We start from the raw sequence: 25,870 nt of genomic DNA, 5'->3' as shown, positions 1-25,870 counted from the left end.
ATGAAGGGTGGAATTGGTGAGAATTGGACAGAAGAGAGATTCTGGTCTTCTCACCTCAAGAGAGAAGATATATGGTTTAAGGCTCTCTTCAGGTCCTAAAGGAAGAGAAGGATTCTGAGAAGAAGGCAACATGTGCCAAGTGTTAGCTTCTCTATACGTCAGCTTCTTTCCAGTCTTTCTCTGTTGTCTGGTATACTCCTGTGCATCCTTTCTCTGAGTTGTATTTTGCTATGACTGGGATCAATGAGTTTTTTTGCTGTTCAGCTTGTATGTTCATTGTGGAAGTCATATTTGGTGGGGAAGGGGTCAAGCCTTGTAGATAGAGCTTGGGGTCCCCCTAACCCCAATAATTAGAAATAGTAATCAGCAGTTGTATTGGACCTAATCATCTTCCCTATACTAACAATATTTAAAGGGAGAGGTACATATAATTCTAGCCCCATACCCCCTCTCTCTGAGGAGTGCAGAGTGGCTACTAACCGCAAATTCCTGTGTCTTCTTCTAGCAGGAATGAGTCTTCCTTGGAGAATGGTGGGGGGAAGAAGAGATTAGAGATATCTATTCTGCCTTCTAGTTACATAACTATGCCTTCATGCAACAGACTGAGAGCTTGTCACACATGGGCCTTACATGAGATCTCTTTAATACTATTTCTCATGAATGCCTGTGGTCAATCTTATCCTTATGTTGCCTTTTGTCCCCCTGTTTGTAGCATGAGAACACAGTTACACATACATAGAGTTATCTATCGTAGCACAGGGCTGAGATCTCAAGCACCAATCCATTTGTGCTATCTTACTGGGAGCTTAAGCACAAGCCATTCAAACTATACTACCAAGTGCAGAATTGCTACAAATTTGGTCCAGTTTAATAAATGTGCCCTATAGACATGGACCTAAAAGTAAATTAATATATTACAAATGTAATATTACATAGAATATTACATTCTTTTGCCACTGGCTGGCTCTATCTGCTGCTCTACCTGGCTTTCTGGCTATGGCGCTTGCCTTTCCCCTCCCCTCTGGCTTTTGGGTATGCTTGTTCTCCCTCTTTGTCTAGATCTCTCACTTTAGTGCATCCCTTCAATGTTCTGGCCCAATTCCGAGTGTTTTCATGCTTTTTCTACCTGTTTCTGGCTCACTAGCTTTTTCTGGCGCTCTGTCACTTTTTCTCTTTATATATCTAGATTTGTCTGGCTCTCCTTTTTTTCCTTTTACTCTCTTATCTCTTTTCCTACTATCCCCTGTCACTTTCCCAGTCTCTGTCTCTTCCTGATTATCTCCATAATTTAATGACAGCATTAATACCATCATCTTCAGCTTTCTCTCCCCACCCCTAAAAAAAGCAACAACAACAGCAAAAATACTTGGATTCCAATCTTACGATGCCAGATTATGATAGGTGAACTTTGTCCTTATCTTGCCCAGAACCACACCTCCATACCATTTCCCAGCCATATAGCTGGCATACTGCCTCCTCTCTTACCTCCTTTCCAGCCTCCCTTTATGTATTTTCTTTCCCTACAATGTAAGCTCCTTGAGGGTATATGTTTTCTTTATTACTCATTATGATCCCCAGCACTTAACACAGTGCTTGATACATAGTAAACACTTAATAAATGTTCTATGCATATACTCACATTCCTTCAAAAAGAAAGATTGTGGCACAATGTAAACTAGGTGATTCTGAAGATTTTGTGTTTTTTTTTATAGATTTTGTATACCCCTGTTAATAAGTTAATAGCATGAAAGCCAAATAACCAACTATTTTTTTTTTTTTACATTTCAGTGAGTTATTTGGTGGCACTTAGTGTAAATGAGATCATACAGTTTTATGTTCAGGAAAGCTTAATAATCAGCCATTTTTATGACAAAATGATGATTTATAAACTCAACTTTAAACTGGGATTCCTGGGAAATATTCTGGAGTAACTTTCTGCTCTCTGTCTTTCCCATAGATATGGTCAAAAAACAAGAAGATAAAGAGGAATTAAAAACTAAGGGGAGAGTAGACACAACTGAAGGGACAAGCAACCAGTGGAGAGAGAAGGTGATGGAATCAAAACCTCAAGTACAGAGGGTTGTCACTGCCAAGCACTTTTCCTATGAGACTAAAAAAGAAGGGGAAAGACTGGGAGTAGAGGAGATATTGAAGTAACTTGAAGAATAAAATTAAGAAGCACCTTGCAAAATCTGAAATTTAAAAAAAAACATTGAATTAATAAATAAGCTAAAAGCTGGTTTGCAGGAAAAATGAAATAGACAAACCACTAGCAAATTTGATTTTTAGAAAGAGAGTAAATCCTAATTACTAATATCAAAAATGAAATAGGCATGCTTCAAAACAAATGAAGGAGAAATAAAGGAAATTATTTACATTTCTTTTGTACTATATGTCAATAAAACTTCCAATTTAAATGAAATTAACATTACATAAAAACCAAAATGCCCAGATTAACAGAAAAAAATTATAGAAAACAACTCAATATCAAGAAATTTAACAAGCCATAAATGAATTTCCAAAGGAAAAAAAAACTGATTAGAGAATTTAAAAATAAATTACATGGGGCAGCTAGGTGGCACAGTGGATAAAGCACCAGCCCTGGATTCAGGAGGACTTGAGTTCAAATCCAGCCTCAGACACTTGACACTTCCTAGCTGTGTGACCCTGGGAAAGTTATATAACCTTCATTGCCCCGCCCCCCCAAAGTAAATTATGTCAAACATTGAAAGAACAATTAATTTCTTTTTGTTTGTTTTTGTTTTTGTTTTTTGCAGGGCATTGAGGGTTAAGTGACTTGCCCAGGGTCACACAGCTAGTAAGTGTCAAGTGTCTGAGGCCGGATTTGAACTCAGGGACTCCTGAATTCAGGACCGGTGCTTTGCCACTGCGCCATCTAGCTGCCCCAATTTCTTTTTTAAATTATTTCTTTTGTAAATTACATGTAAAGTTACATATAATTTTATATAAACAATTTTAACAATTATTTTTTAAAATTTTGAATTCCAACTTCTCTCTCTCTCTCCCCTCCTGACCTTCAGAATGCAAACAATTTGAGATGTGAAATCATATAAAACATTTCTACAACAGCCATAAAGAACAATTATTTTCAATATTGCATGAACTCATTGCAGAAACAGAAGAAATACTATTCACTTTCTTCTATGATACAAATGTAGACTTGATAACTGATCTCGATACCTAAACCATGGAGGAAGAAAACAAAGAACAAAAAACTATAAACCAATATTGGTGATGAATATTGAAGCAAAAAATTTAACTAAAAGGATATAACAACAATTTTTAAAATTACATACTAGGACTAGGTGTGATTTATGCCAGGAAAGAAGGTTGTCTCATGATTATATTGATTTATATTGATATGAGTAGTGTTTAATATTGATCAGTTAATAAATATTTATTAAACACCTACTATGTGCCAGGAATGATGCTAAACACTGGGGACACAGAAAGAGGCAAAATACAGTCCCTGCCCTCAAGGAGATTAAGAATCTAATGGGGGATAAAACAGGCAAACAAAACATACAAAACAGGCTATATTCAGGATAAATTAGAAATAATTAACAGAGGGATAGCACTAGAATTAAGAGGGGTTAGAGAAAGCTTACTACAGAATATAAAGTTTTAGTTGGAACTTAAAGGAAGCCAGAGGGGTAAGTAGTCAGAGTGATGGAGGGAGAATATTCCAATGATGGGGGACAGGCAGAGAAAATGCCTAGACCTGAGAGATGGAATGTCTGGTTCATAGAATAGCCAGGAGACTAGTATCACTGGATCAAGGAGTATATGTTAGGGAATAAAGTATGAGAAGACTGGAAAGGTAGGAGGAGGTTAGATTAGGAAGGGCTTTGAATACCAAACAGAGTATTGTGGATTTGATCCTGGAAGTAATAAGGAGCCAATAGAGTTTATTGAGTAGGTGAATGGCATGGTTGGACCTGAACTTTAGGAAAATCACTTTATGGGCTGAATGGAGGATAGTTTGGAGAGAGGAGAGACTTGAGGTAGGGAAACCCACCAGCAGAATATTGCAGTGGCCCAGGAATGAAGTAATGAGGGCCTGTACCAGAGTGGTGGCAGGGTCAGAGAAGGGGGAGCATATTCAAGAGATGGTGCAAAGGTGAAATTGATAGAACTTGGCAACAGATTGCATAGGGGGATAAGAGATAGTGAGGAGTCCAGAATGACACCTTGATTGTGAACCTGAGGAACTGGGAGGATGGCATTGTGCTCATCAGTAATAAGGAAGATAGGAGGAGGAAGGAGAAGATTTAGCAGGGAAAATAATCCTATTTTGGACATGCTAAGTTTAAGATGTCTACTAGGGGGCAGCTAGGTGGCCCAGTGGATAAAGCACCGGCCCTGGATTCAGGAGGACCTGAGTTCAAATCCCGCCTCAGACACTTGACACTTACTAGCTGTGTGAACCTGGGCAAGTCACTTAACCCTCATTGCCCTCACCAAATAAATAAATAAATAAAGTAATGATTCCTTTAAAAAAAAGATGTCTACTACACCTCCAGTTAAATATGTCTGAAAGGCAATTAGAGATGTGAGATTGGAGGTAAGCAGAGAGGTTGAAGCAGGAAAGGTACATATGAGAATCATCAACATTGAGATGATAATTAAACCTATGAAATGAGATCTCCACATGAAGTAGTATAGAGGGAAACAAGAAGAGAGACTAGGACAGAATTCTGAGGGACACTTTAGAATGTGGGTATGATCTGGAAGAAGATCCAGCAAAGGATACAGAGAAGGAATGATCAGATGGATAGGACAAGAACCAGGAAAGAAAATGTGGAGAGAAGAGAGTATCGAGGAGTGTGTAGTCAACAGTGTCAAAACCTACAGAGAGATGAAAGAGAATATGGGTTGAGAAAAGGTCATTGGATTTGTTAACTAAGAGATCATTAGTAACCTTGAAGAGAGCAGTTTCAGTGGAATGATAAGGTCAGATAACAGATTGTAAGGAGTTAAGGGAGTGAGAGGAGAGAAGTTTAGCTACAAAGGGCAGAAAAGATACAGGATAATAGTGAGCTGAGTTGCAAAGGTCAAGTGAGACGTGGGTCAAGTTTCAGGATGGGAAAAACATGGACATGTTTGTAGGCAGTAGGGAATGATCCAGTAGACAGGAAGAGAATGAAAATAAGTGAAAGTGTGGGGATGACAGAGGGAGAGGGGATGGAATGGTATCACTTGAACAAGTGGAAGTCATGGTGAAGAGTAAGGCTGCTTTATCATGTGAGATGGGTGAAGGAAGAGAAAGTTGCAGAAGGAATTTGAGTGATGAAAGGTGAAAAAGGGAGGAGAAGAGGAAGCTTCTCACTGAATAATCTCAATTGTTTCTGAAAATATGAGAGAAGGTTCTCATCTGAGATAGTGGAGGGAGGGTCATGGGAGGCTTGAGGAGGGATGAAAAGCTTTGGAAGAGCTGCTGTGGAGAGTAAGATGATAAGTTGATAAAGGAGGTATAATAGGATTGCAAAGCAGCAGTGAGGGCCCACTTGAGGTTATGTAACATAAATTTATAGTGGACCCAGTGAAAATGATTGCATGATTTTCTCCATCTTTGTTCAATAGAATGTCTGTAGGAGTGAAGAGAGTGAATAGTGTGAGTGATCCAAGACAGAGGCTTTGCTAGGCATAACTAGCAATATGATAAGGGTTGGCAGGGATTCAAGAGAGGAGGAAAATGCAGAGTTGAATTTGTTCACCAAGGGGTCAAGATGGATAGAAGAGGAGAAAGTGGTTAGTGCAGAGGAGATGACCCAGCAAAGAATCGAAAGGTCAAGAGATTATAGGTCACAGTGCAGAGAAAAAGTAGAGTTTTTTATTTTGGGGGGCCAATGCAGGTTAAATGACTTGTCCAGTGTCACACAGATAGTAAGTATTAAGTGTCTGAAGGCATATTTGAACTCAGGTCCTCCTGAATCCAGGGCCAGTGCTTTATCCACTAAACCACCTAGCTGCCCTCTAAAAGTAGAGGTTTTTAAGGAAAGGTAGAGGGAGATGTGAAAAACCAAGATATTATAGTTGGCTAGAGGATTCTGGAATTCTTCAATGCAGAGGCAGGACATTTGTAGATGAAGGCAGGTTATGACCATTTTGTGTGTGGCTGAGATGGGGTAAAGGAGCGGCTCATGGAAAGTGAGTAGGTTGAGGAGCTGAGTGGTTAAGGTATTTGAGAGAGAGCCAATATGTCTGTTTAAATCCCTTGGTATGAAGGCAGGAGTTGGAGAGGAGGGAAAAGTTGTAAACCAGGTTCTGAACTCATTAAAAGGGAGTGACCTAAAGGTCTGTAGACAACAACTACCAGGATATTGATTGGGTGGTAGATAGGAATAGCATGCACCTCAAAAGAGGAGAGGCTTTTGAGTGATGGATCAAGGGGGAGAACTTGGAAGAGGCAATGGGAAGCAAAGAATATTCCAGCTTCCCTGCTGAGGAGAGTGAATGAAGGTACAGGCAGTACTGGAAAGGGTGGAAAGAGAGACTGTCACTAGCAGGGATCCAAGTTTCAGTAATAGCTAGTAGATTGAAAGAGTTCTGAGGGGAAAAGATTTAAGATGAAGGGAAGTTTTTGCCTATGGAACAGGCATTCCAGAAGGCACAATGGAAGGAACAGGTAATGTTTGTTTGAAACTTTGGAGTGAGAGGATTGAGGGGGTTGGGAACGAGGAATCAGGTGGAGAAGGTGGGGAATGGGGTTTTGGATAATGATCTACAGGGGTTCAGAGATACTGGGATGTGAAGAGTGTGAATTACTGCAAGAATGTTCATCACTGAGTAGAGGACACCGTTCTTCTTCCCAGTGGGGTTTGGAGTTCAAGCTGGAAGCAAGAACGATATGAGATGGGAGGGACCCACTTTACAATTCCTCTTCCTTCCAAAAGCTGGAGATGGAAGTTGAACATGTATAACAGGAGAAAGAAGTCCCATTCCCTACCAACTTTCCTCTTCCCTCTAAGGACAGGAACAGCAAGAGATGGGAGGCCTAAAGCCAAAGGGTAGGTTGCTTCTCTTTGCATCACAACCCAGATGTGGAGATTGGGCTGGCAGCAGGAGATAGAAGTCATGCTGTTTGTGTAGATGGATGTTGTTGCTTTAGATGAAAGATCCCTGGCCCTGGCCCCTTGTGACTCCTCCTCCAGCAGAAAATAGAAAGTACAATACACTCATGTGATTTAAGAAGGCATGGGGAGGGGGAAGCTAGATGGTGCAGTGGTTAAAGCACGGGCCCTGGATTCAGGAGTACCTGAGTTCAAATCTGGCCTCAGACACCTGACACTTACTAGCTGTGTGACCCTGGGCAAGTCACTTAACCCCCATTGCCTGCAAAAAAAAAAAAAGAAGAAGAAGAAGGCATGGGGAGGTGGCTATGAGGCAGCAACCAGGAAGTGGTAGATTCCCTTCACAGGGGGAGGTCCTTTGGGCTGATAAAAGCTTCCTGGCCTGGCCCCTTGAAGCCTTTCCTCAAGGGACATGCTGTGCCCAGCAGAATCTATGTGCATGTGTATGCAAGTATCAAGACATACGCAGGAACTCTATGAATACAACTACAGAACATTCTTCATAGAAACAAAGATCTAAATACGTGTAGGAATGCTAATTGCTCATAGCTAGGCTGAGCCAAAATAATAAAAATGATACTGTCTAAATTAGTTTACTTCTATGCCATGTCAATCAGACTACCAAAGGATTCATTTATAGAGTGGGGTGAGGGGGATTCATCTTAACAAAAGGTCAAGAATCACAAGGGATATTATGAAAAAAAGTGATAAAAAAGGGAGCCTAGCATTACTAGCCTAGACCTCAGGCAATAATCATCAAAACTAATTGATACTGCTTAAAAAATAGAGGTTCATCTGAAACAGATCGTATATACAACATACAGAAGCAAACAAACTTAGCGGCCTAGTGTTTGATAAATCCAAAGACTCTAGCTACTGGGATAAGAACACATTATTTGATTAAAAAAAAAAAAACTGTTAGGAAAACTGGAAAGCAGTCTGGCAGAAATTGAATTTAGATCAATATCTCATACCATATACCAAGATAAGTTCCAAATAGATACATGACTTAGATATAAAATATCATGTTATAAACAAATTGGAGGAACAAGGAAGAAATTACATTTCAGATCTTTGGATGGAGATTTCATGAACAAACAAGGGATTGAGAAGGTAAGATAAAGATAGATAAGATAAAATGGAGAACTGTTATAACAAAAATTTAAACTATTTTACATAAGCAAAACTAATTCAGTTAAAATTAGAAGGAAAACTGTTGCCTGAGGAAAGGACATCTCTGCATCCAGTTTCCCTTTTAAAGGTTTTATATCTAAGATATATAAGGAATTGTTTTAAATTTATAATAAGAGGCATTTATAAATGACCAAAGATTATGAACAGGCAGCTTTCAAAGAAAGAAACTGAAACTATTAATAGCCACATGAAAGAAATGTTCCAAATAATTAATAATTAAATGCAAATTAAAGCCATTCTCAATTGCCCATCTCAATGCCCAATGTAAAAACAATGAAAGGAATTCAAAAGAATTCAAGAGAGAGCTAGAAAGACATATAAATTGATGCAGAGTGAAGCAAGCTAAATCAGTAAAATAATTTATACAATAATAAAATGTAACCCCCCCCCAAAAAAGTTTGAAAGACTTAGCTCTTATCAGTGTGATACCACTGTACTTCCAAAGGAATGATTATAATGTATACTTTAGTAATGGATTCAAGATGCAGGATGAGACATATGTTTTTGGACATGATCAATATGGAAATTTGTTTTGCTTCACTATTAATATTCATGATAATTTCTTTTTAAATAGGGATTTGCAAGGAGGTTCTAGAGATGGGAGTGAGGAATCAGGATAGGATTCCTAAACAAAACAAAAGAATATGAGTATAGAATAGCAGGAAAACCAAAGGAGTCAAAAATAAGCAAGATGAGTTTGAAAGTTACATGTCAAATGTATTACATATTTTTTAAAAAGAAAAAGCTCTGATTCATAGATTCATAGTTTCGTGTATAATCCCCTCCTTCAGTTCTGCATTGGATATACATAGAAATTCTTATTTTGTTTGGCATTTCTTAAATTAAAAGGTGTTTGCAAAGGATAGCCTCATTTTTATGGAAGAGTTACTACAGCAAAGTTATCCATAAAGCTATTTTTCTATAATGTATATTACTATTTTCTCAGTGAATTCCATGATCAAATTGGAGATGATGTCCAATTTTTAAAAATTTACAATAGAATAATTATGAAAATTTTCATATGAGGAAGGACTGAAAGTGAGCTGTGTCCACAGTGTAATATTCCACTTTGCCAATAGATGGCTTTATTCAAACTGATTGCTTGCCTGCTTTGCTTCTTTTGGTGATCTAAAATGCAATGTATCCTACTATCACTTGTTTAACTGCAAATTTTTATAAATTAAATTAATTCAAAGAATGTATTTTAGCCTAATATAGTTCTATATTTCCAATTACCATTACATATCTAAGTTTAGCAGTTGGGAAATACTGTTTCTGACCCATTGCTTACAAAAGTAACATTCATATACCTCAAATAAATAAACTAAATATACAATTTATTACAAAGCAAATGTTTTAAATAATACTTCAATTTATAATATACTTACATGTATAAATTTTTAAATGATAGATTTAAAAATTTTAATATATTTTTTAAAAATTATAGATTCTATGCCATTATTACCATATATGATCAGTCTCAAATTTGGCTCAAAACAGTGATTCTGGAGTGCTCATTAGCAATCCTCTTTTTCTTAGTGATAGGGGAATAGGAAGCAATTTTCTATGGATTAAAAAAATGAACTACAAAACTGAACTAAATGTTAAATCAGACTAAAAGTTTGATGAAAATAACTTCTGCTTTGAGTTATGTCAAACTTTTTATTGTGACATGATATTTTTGGTTTATTTGCTTGGAGTACATGGATGTTTCTTTTGTAAGCAACTTAGTACCTCTGTGACCCTGGGCAAGTCACTTAACCCTGGTTGCCTCAGTTTCCTTATCTGTAAAATGAGCTGGAGAAGGAAATGGTAAACCACTCCAGTATCTTTGGATCATGAAGAGTCAGACGCAACTGAAAAATGAATGAATAAACAATTTGTGCTGAGCATTAAAGGAAGGTAGGGATTTTTAGAGGCAGAAATAAGGAGAGCACTTAAAAAAAAAAAAGAAAGGGGGCAGCTAGGTGGCACAGTGGATAGAGTACTGGCCCTGGATTCAGGAGTACCTGAGTTCAAATCCGGCCTCAGACACTTAACACTTACTAGCTGTGTGACCCTGGGCAAGTCACTTAACCCCAATTGCCTCACTTTAAAAAAAAAAAAAAAAAAGAAAGGAGAGAATATATTCCTGGTATGTTCCAGCTATGAGGGACAGCCTATAAAAATGTGTGGAGATAGAAGATAGAATGCTATTTATTTTTTTAAATTTTATTTATTTTTGTCATGGGGGAAAAAGGTGGGGGTCCTCAGGTATTCCTCAGTAAAGAATTATACTCTCACACAGTCCAATTCGAATTAAAATGTTCTAAACTTTAAAAAGCATTTCTCTATATAAAGAAGAGCATATTAAGGGGATTGTTTATGAAATCAGGAGTATTTTTCATACTATCTGCTTCTAAAAAATATGTAATAAATTCAACAAATACCTATCCAAATTGTCCTGACTTGTTTGAACTTCCTTCTATTCTTTGTGTACTTTTAGAAATGTTTCAGTGGTCCTCTTTTTTTATTGTCTTCTTTTTACTTTGGCATCCTTTCCCATCCCCTAAATCTTGCAATTAAAAATGAAGGAAAGCTTCCATAACAAATAAGGAGTCAAGTAAAGATAATCATCATAGTATCCATTTCCAAATAATATTATGTCTTCCTCCAAAAGTTGAGACTGTCATAGGTCCTTTGGAGATGTGATTGTTGTCCATTGCTTTGATCAAGCTTCTTAATTCTTTTCATTTTTTTCTTCATTACAATTTTTTCATTGTATAAATTGTTTTCTGGTTTCAGCTCACTTCCCTCTGCATCTGTTTATGCTTTTCAGGAATCTCTGAAATCCTCTTTTTTATTTCTGACAGGACAACATTTCATTACATTTACATGATCAAATATAGTCAACCATTTCCCAATTGTTGGGTAACCCTTTAGGTTCCATCTTTTCTTTTTTCTTTTATATCCCCTGTTAAGATAAGGGAAATTTGTTTATGTTGTGACTATTCTTTCCATAGGATTATACTCATTTTTAACCTCTCCCCACCTTACTATCGAATTTTTCCTACACCTAACTCATTTTGTTTGTATTTATATGTATATATGTTTAAGCATGGTACAATCAACCTTCCTTTTCTAGTTCATATAAAAATGAGAGTTTGTATTTTTTTTCCCTCTTTTTTTTTTAAAGTGAGGCAATTGGGGTTAAGTGACTTGCCCAGGGTCACACAGCTAGTAAGTGTTAAGTGTCTGAGGCCGGATTTGCACTCAGGTACTCCTGATTCCAGGGCCGGCGCTCTATCCACTGCGCCACCTAGCTGCCCCCCCCCCCCCCCGCCTCTTTTTTTAGTAAGTGTTTTAAAGGCTTTTGTGTTTTATATCATCATCCCTTCTCCCAGTATTCCTCTCCCTCCTCCTCCCAGAGAACCTTCTCATATAATAAATAGTATTTTAAGGCAAAAAAAAAAAAACCAGGAAAAAAACAGCAAAATTGATCATTGTATTGGCAAAAGTCCAAAAACATGTACAATGTGAAACACCTGTGGAACTCCCACCTCCATGGAGGTCTGGGTTGGGTGTTTCTTCTCATATATTTTCATTCAAGTCATGTTTAAACTTTTTTGATACATTCACTTTTGATTTTTTGTGTATGGTTATTCTTTCCATTTACATTGTTGTAGTTACTGTGTATATTGTTTTCTTGGCTCTTCTTCACTCTTTATCAGTTTGTGTAGCTCTTTCCATACTTTTCTGTATTCATCATTTCACAGTAATACTTCATTATACTCATGTACCACCATTTGTTTATCCATTCTCAAACTGATGAGCTTCTGCTTTGTTTCTATTTTTTTCTTTTACTATCTCAAAAAGTGCTTTAGTAAATATTTTTGTGTTTATAGGGGGCTTTCTGCTTCTCAAAGGCTTCCTTAGGATATAAGCCAAGTAATGGAATCTTTGGTTTAAAGGGCATGAGGCATTTTAGTCCCTTTATTTGCATAATTCCAAATTGTTTTACAAAATGATTGGACAATTTCAAAGCTTTACCAACAGTGTGTTAGCATAACTATCACCCCACAATCCCTCTGAAATTGATGATTGTCATTTTTATCATTTTTGTAAGATGAAACCTCAGTTATTTGGATTTACAATTCACTAAATATTAATTATTTGGAACATTCAGGGGATTGTGAATACTTTGTAATCATTCTTTTGAGAACTGTTCATATCCTTTGATCACTTATCTATTAGAGAATGGCATATACATACATATATATGCATACATACATATGTAACATATATGTGTGTATATGAGAATATGAAATACCAAACCAAACACTTACCAAAGAAATTTTATACAAATGCATTTTCTTACTTTATTGCCTCCTTCTTATCCTAGGTGCATTTAATGTCTGTACAGAAGCTTTTTAGTTTCATGTAATCAAAGTTTTCTATTTTGTTTTTTGTAATTATCTCTGTCCCTTGTTTGATTAAGAATACATCTCTGACCCACATATAGGGTAAGAGGTATATGATCTACTTCTCTTCTAATTTTTTATAATATGATCTTTAATATTGCATTTGCATATCCATTTAGAATGCATTGTGAAATATGGTATAAGATACTGGTCTAATTTCTGACAGAGATCATTTTCAATTTTCCCAGTAGTTTTTATCAAATCAGTTTTTTCCTAGGTAATTTCTATTTTTCACTTTATCAAGCACTGGGTTATTGAGTTCCATTGTTGCTAATTCTCTGTTGTTTAGTCTTATACAATTGATATACCTCTAATTTTTTTTAACCAATACTAGTTGGTTTTGATGATTGCTATTCTATAATATAGTTTGAAGTCTGGAAGTGATATTCACCTGTCCTCCCTACTGCTTTTCATCATTTCCCTTGATATTCTAGATCTTTTTTCCATATTAATTTTATCATTTTATCAATTTCTATGAAGTATCCCTTAGTGATTTGATTGTAATCTCATTAAAGGATAAATTAACTTTGGTAGTATTTGGCAATATTAAATCTGGCAGTCATTTTTATTATATTAACATAACCTAGCCATGAGCACTGAACATTCCTACTATTTAAGTTGTTTTTTATTTCTTTAACAAACACTTTGAAATTGAATCTATAAAGTCTTTTGTAGACTTCGAAAGATTGAGCCCCAGATAATTTATACATTTGTAGTTTTCTCTTTCCCAATAGGATTTTTCTTTTTGGTATTGCTTCTTGTACTTTGTTATTATTATATAGAAATGGAGTTCATTTCTGAGGGTTTATTTTGTAGCCTGCATTTTTGCTGAAAATATTGTCTCAATTTGTAATTTTGTTAATTCCCTAAGATTTTCTAAGTATAGTATATCATCTGTAGGGATAATTTTATCTCTTTACCTATATTTATTCCTTTAATTTCTTTTTGGTGTGTGTTGTTGCTGTTGCTAGCATTTCCAGAACTATGTCAAATAATATTAGGGAGAGTGAGCTCTAATCCTGTATTTATTGGAAAAAAGTTATAGTACCTCCCCATTGCAGATGATGCTTGCTCTTGGTTTTATATAGATGCTTTTTATGATATTAAAAATTTTTTAAAGCCTATGCTTTGTAAAAGTTTAGTAGAAATGAGCATTATATTTTGTCAAGGGTTATTTGTACATCTAATATGCATGTGGTTTGGGATATTTTGTTTTTAATGTGATTAATTATGTTGATATTTTTTAATATTGAGTCATCCTTAAATCCCTAGTATTAATCCAATTTGATGATAAGAATTAGTTTTTGGATAAATCACTGGTTTTCCTCCTTTGCTTTTATCTTACCCTGGTTTAGGTATTAGCACTGTATAATTCTCATAAATGAATTTGGATAGGGTACTTTCTCAATTTTTGAGAATTATTTGTGAAGTATGGTCACTCTTTAAGGTTTGATAGAATTCTTCTGTGAATCCATCAGAACCAGGAGTTTTTCCTTTTGTAGCTCCTTTGCAGCTAATTGTCTTTCCTTTTTTGAGATGGGGTTATTTAAAATCTCTGTCTTGAGTGGTAGAAACTTGGCTCAAAAAGGTGGTTAGTTGGGAGCTTGCACAGTGAAGGAAGAAGTTATAGGATGCCACCAATCATCCTATCCTCCAGGAGACCTAAGCCAGTCAGTCAACATCAATTAAACAAGAATGTATTAAGTGCCTACTAAATACCATACACTGTGTTAGACAATGAGGATACAAGTACAAGCAGAAAGACAGTCCGTACACTCAAGGAGTTAACATTCTAGTGTGTAAAGGTAAAATGTAAAGGAGAGGCAAAAATAATTGAGGGAAAAAACAGATGCCCGGACAGGGTCATGTCAACTATTAATGGAGAATAAGAAATGGCTAGTCTAGAGTCCTTCCCAAAAATGGAGTTTTCAGAAAGAACTCACCAGTTGTAGAAGGGGCTTACAGGAGGAGAACCGAGAGGCAGGTCAGGCAGAGTGACTAAATCCAGAGATGGATAGCTGGTGTGGGGCATGTTTCCAAAGTGGAGAATTAACCAATAGGAGAAGGGGACTGCAGAAGTGGAGTCAGGAGGCATTTGGGCATAGAGGTTTGGTTCAGAAAATGATATATGACTGGATTAGGGACCTTCAATATGGAAATTTGGTGAACGACTCACCAATAGGAGAAGGGGCCTATAAAAGTCTCTTTGGAAATGACTGGTATAACACTACGGTGCATGAGAGTTAGGATAAAGAGCAGTAGTGCTACACAGGGGTAGCAGTTAACAAAACTTTATTGCTGCTCACAAGTGAAGGAGAATAGATGCCAACAGGGAGCAGACATAGTATACAGCCTCCATTGCCTATAGTCTTTGGGTAGCACAGAATGGGAGCAGAGTGGGGGTGAGGGTTCTACACATACACTACACAACAATGCCACAGTATCCATTCTCCAGTCCCTCACCACTCAAAGATTTAGGCAAAGAACTTATGTAACACTAGTGAAAAGGAGACTGCTTCATCATTCATAGACAAAGATAGAAGTATAATTGGGACCAGTGAAATAAGGATATTTTCTAAATTACCTAATAAGTACTAAGGAATGAGGGTAAGGATTGAAGGGAACTTAACTGTGCAATTAATCTAGAGGCTGAGAGAGGGTTGGTTAATGCCTGGAGTAAATATGCATACTGAGGCCATATTGGTTAAATTGGTTTTTATTAGCTCACAAACAAATAATAAAATTTAAACAAATTTTGGTAATGATTACATCATTGTACTTGTAATTATATGGCCAGAGACCAAGGTAAAAATGTGAAGTAGATGCTTCTTGTCCTTTGGGCTAGCTCATTTATCCTTTTGCATACTTCAGATACTTAGTGGTAGTTAGCATCTTTATTCTGCTTTTGGCTAACACACTTTACCCTTTTTTTACAACCCACCACATTTGCATTCCATCTAAGTGCTTTCTACTTATGTCTTTTTTTTTTTTAAGTAGGCAGTGGGGTTAAGTGACTTGCCCAGGGTCACATAGCTAGTAAGTGTCTGAGGCCAGATTTGAACTCAGGTCCTCCTGACTTCAGAACCAGTGCTCTAACCACTGCACCACTTAGGGACAACTAGATGGTACAGTGGATAGAACACTGGTCTTGAACTTGCGAGGACCTGAGTTGAAATCTCAGATACTTACTAGCTATGTGACCCTGGGTAAATCACTTAATCCCAATTGCCTTAAACATCCAGGACCATCTCCAGTCATCCTGATATATATATATATATATCTTGCCACTAGACACAGATGGCTCTGGAAGGGAGTGAGGTTGGTTACCTTGCACACAGCCCTCCCTCACTTAAATCCAATTCAGTGCAAGTCATGCCATCACCAAGATGTCATGGTCCAAGAACAAAGGACAAACAACAGATGTTTTTGAATTTAGACTCCATACTTCCCCAAAGAGAGCTTCCATTCCCTCTATGTTAATTTCAGCTAGGATTTAGGAGAGTAATCTGATATTGTGATTTTATATATATATATATATATATATACACACACACATATATGTATATACACACATACTGCTTAACTCACAAAGTTTATGAGATAATGGAGGTATAGGGCTTTGTCCATCTGAAACGTTCCACAAGTGTCAGCTGTTCTTTAGGATCACTCCCACCCTGTTCTCACATTATTCCCATCCTTGACACACACATGCATACCAGGAGACAAAAGATCAGAAACTTGACTCCCTGGTAATGAGCGGTTATCCATTTTAGGTATGGAAGTTCTCTGGAGCATGTGATTTAACATTGGAGGGATTATTCTTCCCCAGATATGAAACTGCATGTTCATTTGAACAGAGAATACAGATCCAAAGTCTCCAGTATTTGATTCTAAATAGAATATATTTATATTATAACCACATTAAGCCATTTATTTCCTCTGTCTTTGGTTTCTTCGTCTCTAACTGTGACTTGGGAAGATTATTTTGTAGCAGAACTAAAGTGATTTAAAGAAATAAGGCATCTGGGATAAACTACACTGTATTTTTTTTTCTTTTTCAGGCTCCATGCATTACATCTGACATGTGCTGTATTGTTAAAGCATCACCCAGAATTAGATGTATGAAGATGCCATGTTGCCCTCCCAAAAGAGTATCTAAAGGTAATAGAATCAAGGAAGAATTCTAGTTTTAAATAGCATAATTTTTTCATTATAAACAAAGATGAGTCGAACTTGTTTCCTGGGTGGACATAATTACCTTCATGAGTCATATGTGCACAGCACCCTACCAAGTGTTTGCGGAGGTACAAAGATAACTAAAGTATGATCTTAACCCTTATAATCTAATAGAAATATCACATACACAAATAACTCTAATACAGAATAGGCTATGATAAATGTATAAAAGGAATAAAAAATACTGTCTATGTAAGGGCCGAGGAGGGAAAATAATTTCTGATGGTGGAGCCAGGGGGAAGGTAGGGAAACATTATATGTATGTATATATTTGTGTGAAGGGAGGTGTTATAATTTGACCTTTGACCCAGCTTCTGAAAGATGAGCATTCCTTCAACATTTGGGGATGAGAGGGATGATGTTCCAGGCATAACAAATGTTTCAAGTAAAGACATGAAGAAGGCAGAACAAAAGATTGTGTACAGAAGTTAGCGAATGGACCATCTTGGCCAAAATGTACTGTACCACCATCATCATCACTTGAGCAATGCCATATCCATAAACAGCGCTATGCTGAATCAGTCAATGAAGGCCATCAGAGTGTTTGTCACCACTGAGATGGATGTCAGTCATACAGTTTATTACTAGGAAGAGACCCTTCAGCCAGAATGGATGATTTTAGATAGAAAGATTAGGATATCTATAATCATAGGCAGGGCAGCTAGGTGGAGCAGTGGATAAAGCACTAGCCCTGGATTCAGGAGGACCTGAGTTCAAATTCCAGTCTCAGACACTTGACACTTACTAGCTGTGTGACCCTGGGCAAGTCACTTAACCATCATTGCCCCACAAAAAAAATACAAAATTAAAAAAATATAATCATAGGCATTACTATGCCTTATGAAAATCATCACATATACTTTGATTTCACTGAGACAGATTAAAAAAGAATCAACCAGCAGTCCATCATCTGACTCAAGAAGCTTTTAGTGTATGTTTTAATGCATTGATTTTGAAAGCTCTTAAAGGGTGGAATCCTTGCAATGAACCTGTGCGGTCAAAGTTGAAATTAGGGAAAGATTTGTCAAATGATATGCATGTTGATGGTTCATGGTACTGAATGAGACATTTCTACTGAACATATTGCTTTGAAGAGATGGCTGTGATAATTAATATATTAATTATAAAGCTAGGAGGCATAATGGATAAAGTGCCAGGCCTAAAGTCTAGAAGATTCATCTTCCCAAGTTCAAATCTGGCCTCAGACACTTACTAGATATGTGAACCTGGGTAAGTCACTTAACCCTGTTTGCCTGAGTTTCCTCATCTGTAAAATGAACTAGAGAAGGAAATAATAAACCACTCCAGTATCTTTGCCAAGAAAACCCCAAATGGGATCATGAAGAATTGGACACAACTGAAATCACTCAATAACAACAACAAAACCCTATTCACATTCTATACCCACCTGTGTATGTGTGTGTGTGCATGTGCACTGTGGTGTGGTGTGTGTAATCTTCCCTCCTTGAACCAGTTCAGTTGAAAGTGAAATTCAAGCATTGCCTGTTCTCCCTAACCCCCCATTTCCTCTTCTATTATAAAAACTCTTCCTTGTATGTCTCATTTATGTCAGATAATGTTCTGCATTCTTCTTATTCCTTTCCCCTTTTCCCAGTGCATCTCTTTTATCCTTCCATTCTTCTGAGATCATCACAACTCATATCTATGCCCTCCATCTAAGTAGACTCCTACCTGCCCTAATGATTATATTGTTCTTAGGGGTTACATGTATCATCTTCCCATTTGTGACTGGATCACCCTATCTCACATAAGCTAGAAATGCAGTGTTTGCTCACTGGGTTCAGTCAGATCTTGCCTTTGACACTTTTTGTTGCCTCTGATACTCTCATATAGGCTTGGTGGCCCCCTGGAAAGACAACCCCACAATACTGTATGTAAGGCTAGAGAGATTTAACTCCTGATTGGCTGAGAGACTTCTGAGAATGAAGAGTGGAGATGGGGAGATAGGTCAAGAGGAGGTAAGGTGTATACTTTAAACAGCAAAGACAGTTACACACCACGAGAGCTATAGGCATGTGGGGAAAAGCCAACACTATCCAAGAAACTGTAAGAGTAAACAGTGTAATTATTCTCATCCCAGTTGAACTGAGATTTCATCTCCCCAAAATCTCTCAGCCAAGGTGTCTCATCTCTCTACCCTTATAGAGTATCATAGGACTGCCCTTCAGTGATCCAACAGGCTTCTCCTGGGGATGGAACTAGAGTTGTATGACTACAGACAAGTCATCTAACACCACCCCTATCCTAAATTTTTCCATATGTAAAAGGAAGACAGTACCTATAGCATCTACCTCAGGGGTGTTGTTAAAATAAGATGCCTGGGGCAGCTAGGTGGTGCAGTGGATAGAACACCAGCCCTGGAGTCAGGAGGACCTGAGTTCAAATCCGGCCTCAGATATTTAACATTTACTAGCTGTGTGACCCTGGGCAAGTCACTTAACCCCAATTGCCTCACTAAAAACAAAAACAAAATAAGATGCCTTGAGGGTCAGCTAGGTGGCACAGTACATAAAAGCACCGGCCCTGGATTCAGGAGGACCTGAATTCAAATCCGGCCTCAGACACTTGACACTTACTAGGTGTGTGACCCTGGGCAAGTCACTTAACCCTCATTGCCCCACAAAAAAAAAAATAAGATGCCTTGAACTCTATACCTAAACAGTTAATGGTTTCTGTTGACTTCCTTCATAGTCCTTTGCCATTACTCTGCTACTCCTCTAGGCTAGTCCTCACCTCAGTAGCTTCCATTCTCATTTTCAAATAATCCATTGTGCCATCCTGTTCCAGTATAGTCATTGAATTCCTGTTATGTGCTGCATTAAGTTCAAATACCTTGCCTTGTCATTCAAGGTCTTCAATTGTCTGGTTACACCCTGTCTTTAAAACCTTATTACTAAAAAAAAGAAAAAAGAAAAAGAAAAATCATTATTACTCATGTTCTTCCCTATAAAAATGCTTTGCTCCACAACCCAGTGAGTCCCTACATAAACTATTCACATTCTTCTTTGCTCTGCTGCCTGTACTTGTCCTTCAAAACCCAGCTAAAATCCTGCCTCCTCCATGTAGCATTCTGTAAAAATTTCTCCATAATGAACTTATCTTCCTGAATTCCATATTTCCTATATCACTGTTACTTGACACTGAATTATTTATTGCCTTATAATAATCTTGTTTTATTGCATTAGAATCTTAACTCTTGCTTTGTGAACTTTCTACCTGTGTAGGCATCTGATTCCTCTAACTAGATTGTAAACTCCTAGAAGATAGGGATTATGTAATTTATTTTTTTATGTCACACTTATTTTCCTGCCCTGCACCATTATGGCTAGCTTGGTGCTTTATCAGTATAAGTACCCAGATATTTGCCAGATAAATAAAAATCTTTAAATTTAAATGACAACATATTATATTAATCTGAAAAGTATACAAAAATAAAGTACATATTACATTTTTTATTCAGGAATCCAAACTGCTAATACTGTATGTTCAAGAAATTCTCAAGAAATAGCCTTCACGAGGCATCTAGGTGGTGCAATGGATAAAGCACCGGCCCTAGATTCAGGAAGACCTGAGTTCAAATTTGACCTCAGACACTTGACACTTACTAGCTGTGTGACCCTGGGCAAGTCACTTAACCCTCATTGCCCTGCACCCTCCCAAAAAGAAAAAGAAATAGCTTTTACTTAAAAGCATCTTTCAAATTTCCAATTGAATCTTAAGTTTCACCTTGAACAAAAATAAGGTATCAGTAGTGCTATGGGGGAGATGACAAAATCTTTTTTTCTTGTTCAAAGTTCTTCCCAAATTGTCACCCCCATAAATAAACACAAGTACTCTAGACATATCCAGATCACAGGAGAATACAGTGAAACAATCATCTCTCCCTGGATACTATACTTCTCTTAATGCATTCTAGCCTTTTGGCTTACCATGTTGCATTGTTGACTCATATTAAGCTGACAGTGCAAAAAAAATCAGATCTTATTCAGATGAATTACTGTCTGGCCATGCCTTCTTAATCTTACATCTGTTAAGTTAACTTTTTATGCCAACTTGGTTCAGTGTTATAGTACATGGAGATATTTTTGGATCCCAACTCTATTACCTAATATATTGACTATCCCTTTGTCGTCATCTGCAAATTTTATAACCAGTTAACAAGTATTTATTAATGTCCCAAGCCCTGTGCTAGGTACTAGGGACACAAAAAAAATTTTAAAGTCTCTGCCCTCAAAGAGCTTACATACTATAAAAGGAGTCTACTTATACATATATGAGAATATATAAAACAAATACATATAAGATAAAAGCAAAATAAGTACAAGATAATTACATATGAGTTAATAAAGGAGGGCTTTAACATTTGGGTGCATCAGGAAAGGCAACATATAGAAGGCACTTGAGCTGCATCTTAAAGGAAACAAGGAATTCTCTAAGATGAAGGTGAAGAGTGAGTGCACTACTGTGAGGGACATCCAGTGCAAAAGTACAGACGAAGAAGATGGAGTGGAATGTATGACAAACATACAGAAGATCAGTTTGGCTAGATTCTATAATGTTAGAAGGTGAATAATGTAAAATGAAGATATGTTAGAAGTGAAATTTATATTTTATCCAAAAGGCAACAGAACGATTGGGGTTTAATGAGTGTGAACGCTGGAGTGATATGGGCAGATATACACTTAAGGAAAAACAATGTTTTCAGCTTTGTGAAGGATTGCAATGGAGACATACTTGAGGCAAAGAGACCAATTAGGACACCATTGCTATAGCCCAGGACAGAGATGATGAGAGACTAATGTAAGGAGATAGCTTTTGCAAATAGAAAGAGGGGATCAGATGCAAGAGATTAGGTGGCACAAATGACCACTTTTGCCTTTATATCTTTCAGTTTCCTCAGCTATAGAACAGGGATAATTAAATCTGCAGTACCTATTTCACAGGGTTGTTGTGTAGATCAATTTAGGTTATATATGTAAAGAGCTCCACAAATCTTAAAGTACAATGTCATTTTTAGCCATTATTATTAGATAACTAGTTAGTGGTATTATAACTAAATTCAGTTCATTAATGGAATAATTTTGCTTTTAGGGAATTATGTATCCTTTTAAGTATTTTATATAAAGGTCTTGCCTCAAAATAAAAATAGTAAGTAGCATAGAATCAAAGGGAAATTCCTGAGATACACAACTGTAAACCTCCAAGTTTATACCAAATCATTTATGACTATTTTTTGGGTCTCTCCAGTCAACCATTTCCAGGCTTACTTAATTGTTCTATCACCTAGTTCAAATTTTCCATCTTTTTCTTCCATGTTATTACATGTTATTTGTCCAAATGCTTTGATAAAATCTAGGTTAAGCTCTGTCTACTCTATTTCTCTTATAATACTGTCAATAAAAAAGGAAATTACTTTAGTTTTACACAACCTCTATTTGATAAAGCCATGGTGATTCTATAATCCCTGCTTTCTTTTCTCTAACCATCCCTTTAATGATAACCATCCCTTATGGAATTTTGCCAACAATCAAAATCAAGTTCACCAGGCTATAGTTTTCTTTTTTTGTTTGTTTTTGGGTTTTTTTTGCAGGCAATGGGGGTTAAGTGATTTGCCCAGGGTCACACAGCTAGTAAGTGTCAAGTGTCTGAGGTCGGATTTGAACTCAGGTACTCCTGAATCCAGGGCCGGTGCTTTAACCACTGCACCAACTAGCTGCCCCCAGCCTATAGTTTTCAGTCTCCATTCTCTTCCCTTCTAAAAAGAATGGGATATTTATCCCCTTTCAAGTCCTATAGTATCTCTCCCATTCTTCACAGTATTTCAAATATAGTGGCTCAGTTATCAAATTTGCTGGTTTTTTTTTTTTCATTGCTCAGGAATGTCATTCATCTGGTCCTGGTTCTTTGAATTAATAATGAGACTTAGGCTCTCTATATCCCTTTTTATCTTTTTCTCATTGGCTATTTTTGTTCTGTTTTGTCCATACCAATGGACCAGATCATTCTCCTTTGCAGAGAAAACAGAAGCAAGAGAAGTAAGTGTTCAGCAAACATGCTTTTACTCTCCATTGAGTATCCACATCCCAGTCATACCAATGCAGCATCCTATCCCAGCTTTTCACTCATATTCACTTTTTCACTAATGAAATTTAAAACCCCTTTTTGTTGTCCTTATTTTTCTTTACAAGCCTCAGCTCATTTTGAGCTTTAGCAACTCTAACCCTATATCTTATGGGGCCCTTTTAAATTCAACTTACATTACATGTCTCTTTAAAATCTAAGTTGGATGATTACGTGGTGATTCTTCCACATCCGCCTCTTAGGAAGAACTGAGGTTGATCTACATCTATAGTGAGGAAGAACAAGAGTCAGTAGACAACAAGGGCTCCAAGTCATTCAATAGTAAATCTCAGACTAAAATCTGAAATTCCTCTCTCTATTCTTTGCATGACCCATACCAAGAAGACTTTAAGATAATATTAATTATTTTATTTTATAATAAGTATCTTAAAAATAAGCACAAGTATCTTTATTAAGACCATGGCATGTTACAGGCATTGCACTACATTTAATGAGGAAAGACAACACATAAAATCCGGGAGCTGGGAAGTAGAGGAAAAGGTGTTTGGGGTGGGATGGAGAATTGTGGGGCAGATAGTAGCAAAATCAGAAAAGTCAGAAGCAGAGACACGAGAACACCGATGGATGGCCAGCCTGGGTCCTTCCTTTAAATGGAAGTTCTAGGAAGAACTCACCAGTGAAAGAAAAGGGCATATAGGCATGGAGGGACATGCCAAGGTGAGAAAGTCCCAGGAACTAATGGAACTTCTAGGGGGAGAAAGCAGCTGAGGCATTATGACCCAGACAGAAAGAAAAGTAAGAAGTAGAACCAGGAGAGGCATTGTGATAATTTTCTGAGAATTATATTGACCCATTCTGTCTCTGACCATATGAAATATGTGGTGAATTTCAGTGTGAATACTACATAAAAATCTACTGAGTTGAAGTTGAACTCTTAAAGTTTAATTATGAATTTGGACATTTTCATTGCATCATCTCCATGTACCACTGGATGGCACAACTCTACTTAATGTTTGTATTTAGGATCTTTATGAAAAGAGTTTGATTTATCTGTCAATGGAAGTAGTTCTTAACCCAAAATACAAAAAAAATTAATATCAGTAATTATAGCTAACATGTAACTTTCTCAGTCAGAGAAATTATAATGTCCTATAAAATGTAAGATGTCTTAAAATAGTTATACCAGGAATCTTTCTTGTCTCATTTTCAAAATGTGAATTTAGCTTGCCTTTTTTAAATCAAGTAAAAAGCAAATATACTACTTAATTTTTTTCACTAACTAATATTTTAACTAACTCATAATTTTACTTATGCTTCATTATTTTTCTCTAAGCAGGTGGTACATTCTTGTTAAAGTCAATTAACTGATCTATTTAGTGTGGTAATGTTACATTTCTAGAAGACAATTAGCAAAGCATGTGTTTTAGGAGGTAGCCCTAGGTTTAGGTTCTAAGTTCACTCATACTTGGGGCTTTCCTATTACAACTTCGTTGCCTCTACTTCTGAGGTAAATATCAAGCTACACATGAAATACTGAAAAGAGTAGACAATTATATGATAGCAAAATAATTTCATTAATGAGCCATGTAATTACTAAACTTAGACATAGTACAATCAGCTGGTTATTTTAATAATAATGGCTGACATTTATATAGTGTTTTGAGGCGTGTGAAGTACTTTATATATAATAACTAAACTGGTCTATACAATGGCTCTGTGAAGTACATAATTTTCCCAATGCTACAGCTGAGAAAACTGAGGCTCAGAGAGGGTAAATTATTTGTACCCAGGTGTATTATAATGTCAAATCAAGTACTCTTTCAATTACACTATTCTGCTTCACATTAAATATGAGTTCTAAAAATGTAAATATCTGCTTGAAAATAAATTATCTAGTCTGAAGTAAATATAAACCAATAGAATATCAAGGAAAACCATAAAACTTGTTTTAATTTGCTCTCAGTGAACTCTGTTACTTGTGTACAAATGAAATTATTCACAAAATTTGGGGACCCAAAATATACAAATGTAGTTGAAATGAGCTTTTATGGATAATTTGGGATATTCATGCAGTTTTTAAAACAAGGCTAAATGTCTTTAATACAATACAATACAATACAATAATTTAATTTTTAAAATTTAATACAATAAGGAAATGTAACTTAGAAGTATCAGACAACTATGTCCTCTCTAGGCTTACTCTAGACTTGTTCTTAAACTCCACTCTACATTCTGTCCTTCACTAGCTTTCCTCTCCCCAATCCTCTTCCCACCCCTCCCTCCAACTAAAAATAGCAAAACCACATGCTGGCTAGGCATTGCGCCTGGCTAATTTTAGTTCTAGAAGTTGAGGTTCCTAGTAAATTTGGCAGGAATGTAGTGGGGCCTCATAAGTAAAGCTTGCTTTTGGTCTTTTAAGACTCCTGCAATTATTCAGTATCCTGCCTATGTACCAACAGTTGGTAAGAAGGAGATTTGGGCGACATGGACCACTTGAAGAATGTGAAGGATAAGCAGATTGATCTGATAATATATTTAGAGCTGGAAAGGAACTTAGAGTTCATGGAATACATCTTTCTCATTTTACGGATGAGAAAACCGAGATCCAGAAAGATGAAGTGAATTGTTCAAGGTTACATGAGTAATAAGCACCTGACAGAGGAAGGATTGAAGTGGCAAGTCATAGAGGTCATAGAAGGATGACAGCATTCTAGAGCTGGAGGGATAGAAATGACCTGACAGATGATATAGTCAACTCCCTTATTCAAAAGCTAACAAAACGAG

The 25,870-nt window shown here is 36.7% G+C and overlaps 1 protein-coding gene across 1 annotated transcript in view; it reads left to right on the top strand.

Annotated features, from left to right (window-relative positions):
* MEIKIN (meiotic kinetochore factor) overlaps window positions 1–25,870 on the top strand; it is a 145,036-nt gene that overhangs the window by 106,348 nt on the left and 12,818 nt on the right. The window contains exons 15-16 of the mRNA XM_043980669.1: window positions 1,958–2,098; window positions 16,814–16,909. Coding sequence (XP_043836604.1) covers window positions 1,958–2,098; window positions 16,814–16,909 — 237 coding nt within the window. The remainder of the gene's footprint in view (window positions 1–1,957; window positions 2,099–16,813; window positions 16,910–25,870) is intronic.

Source organism: Dromiciops gliroides, chromosome 2, assembly GCF_019393635.1.
Source record: "Dromiciops gliroides isolate mDroGli1 chromosome 2, mDroGli1.pri, whole genome shotgun sequence".
In the NCBI taxonomy this organism is placed as follows: domain Eukaryota; kingdom Metazoa; phylum Chordata; class Mammalia; order Microbiotheria; family Microbiotheriidae; genus Dromiciops; species Dromiciops gliroides.
The sequence above is the reverse complement of the archived record's forward strand: the minus strand, read 5'-3'. Positions and strand labels throughout refer to the sequence as shown.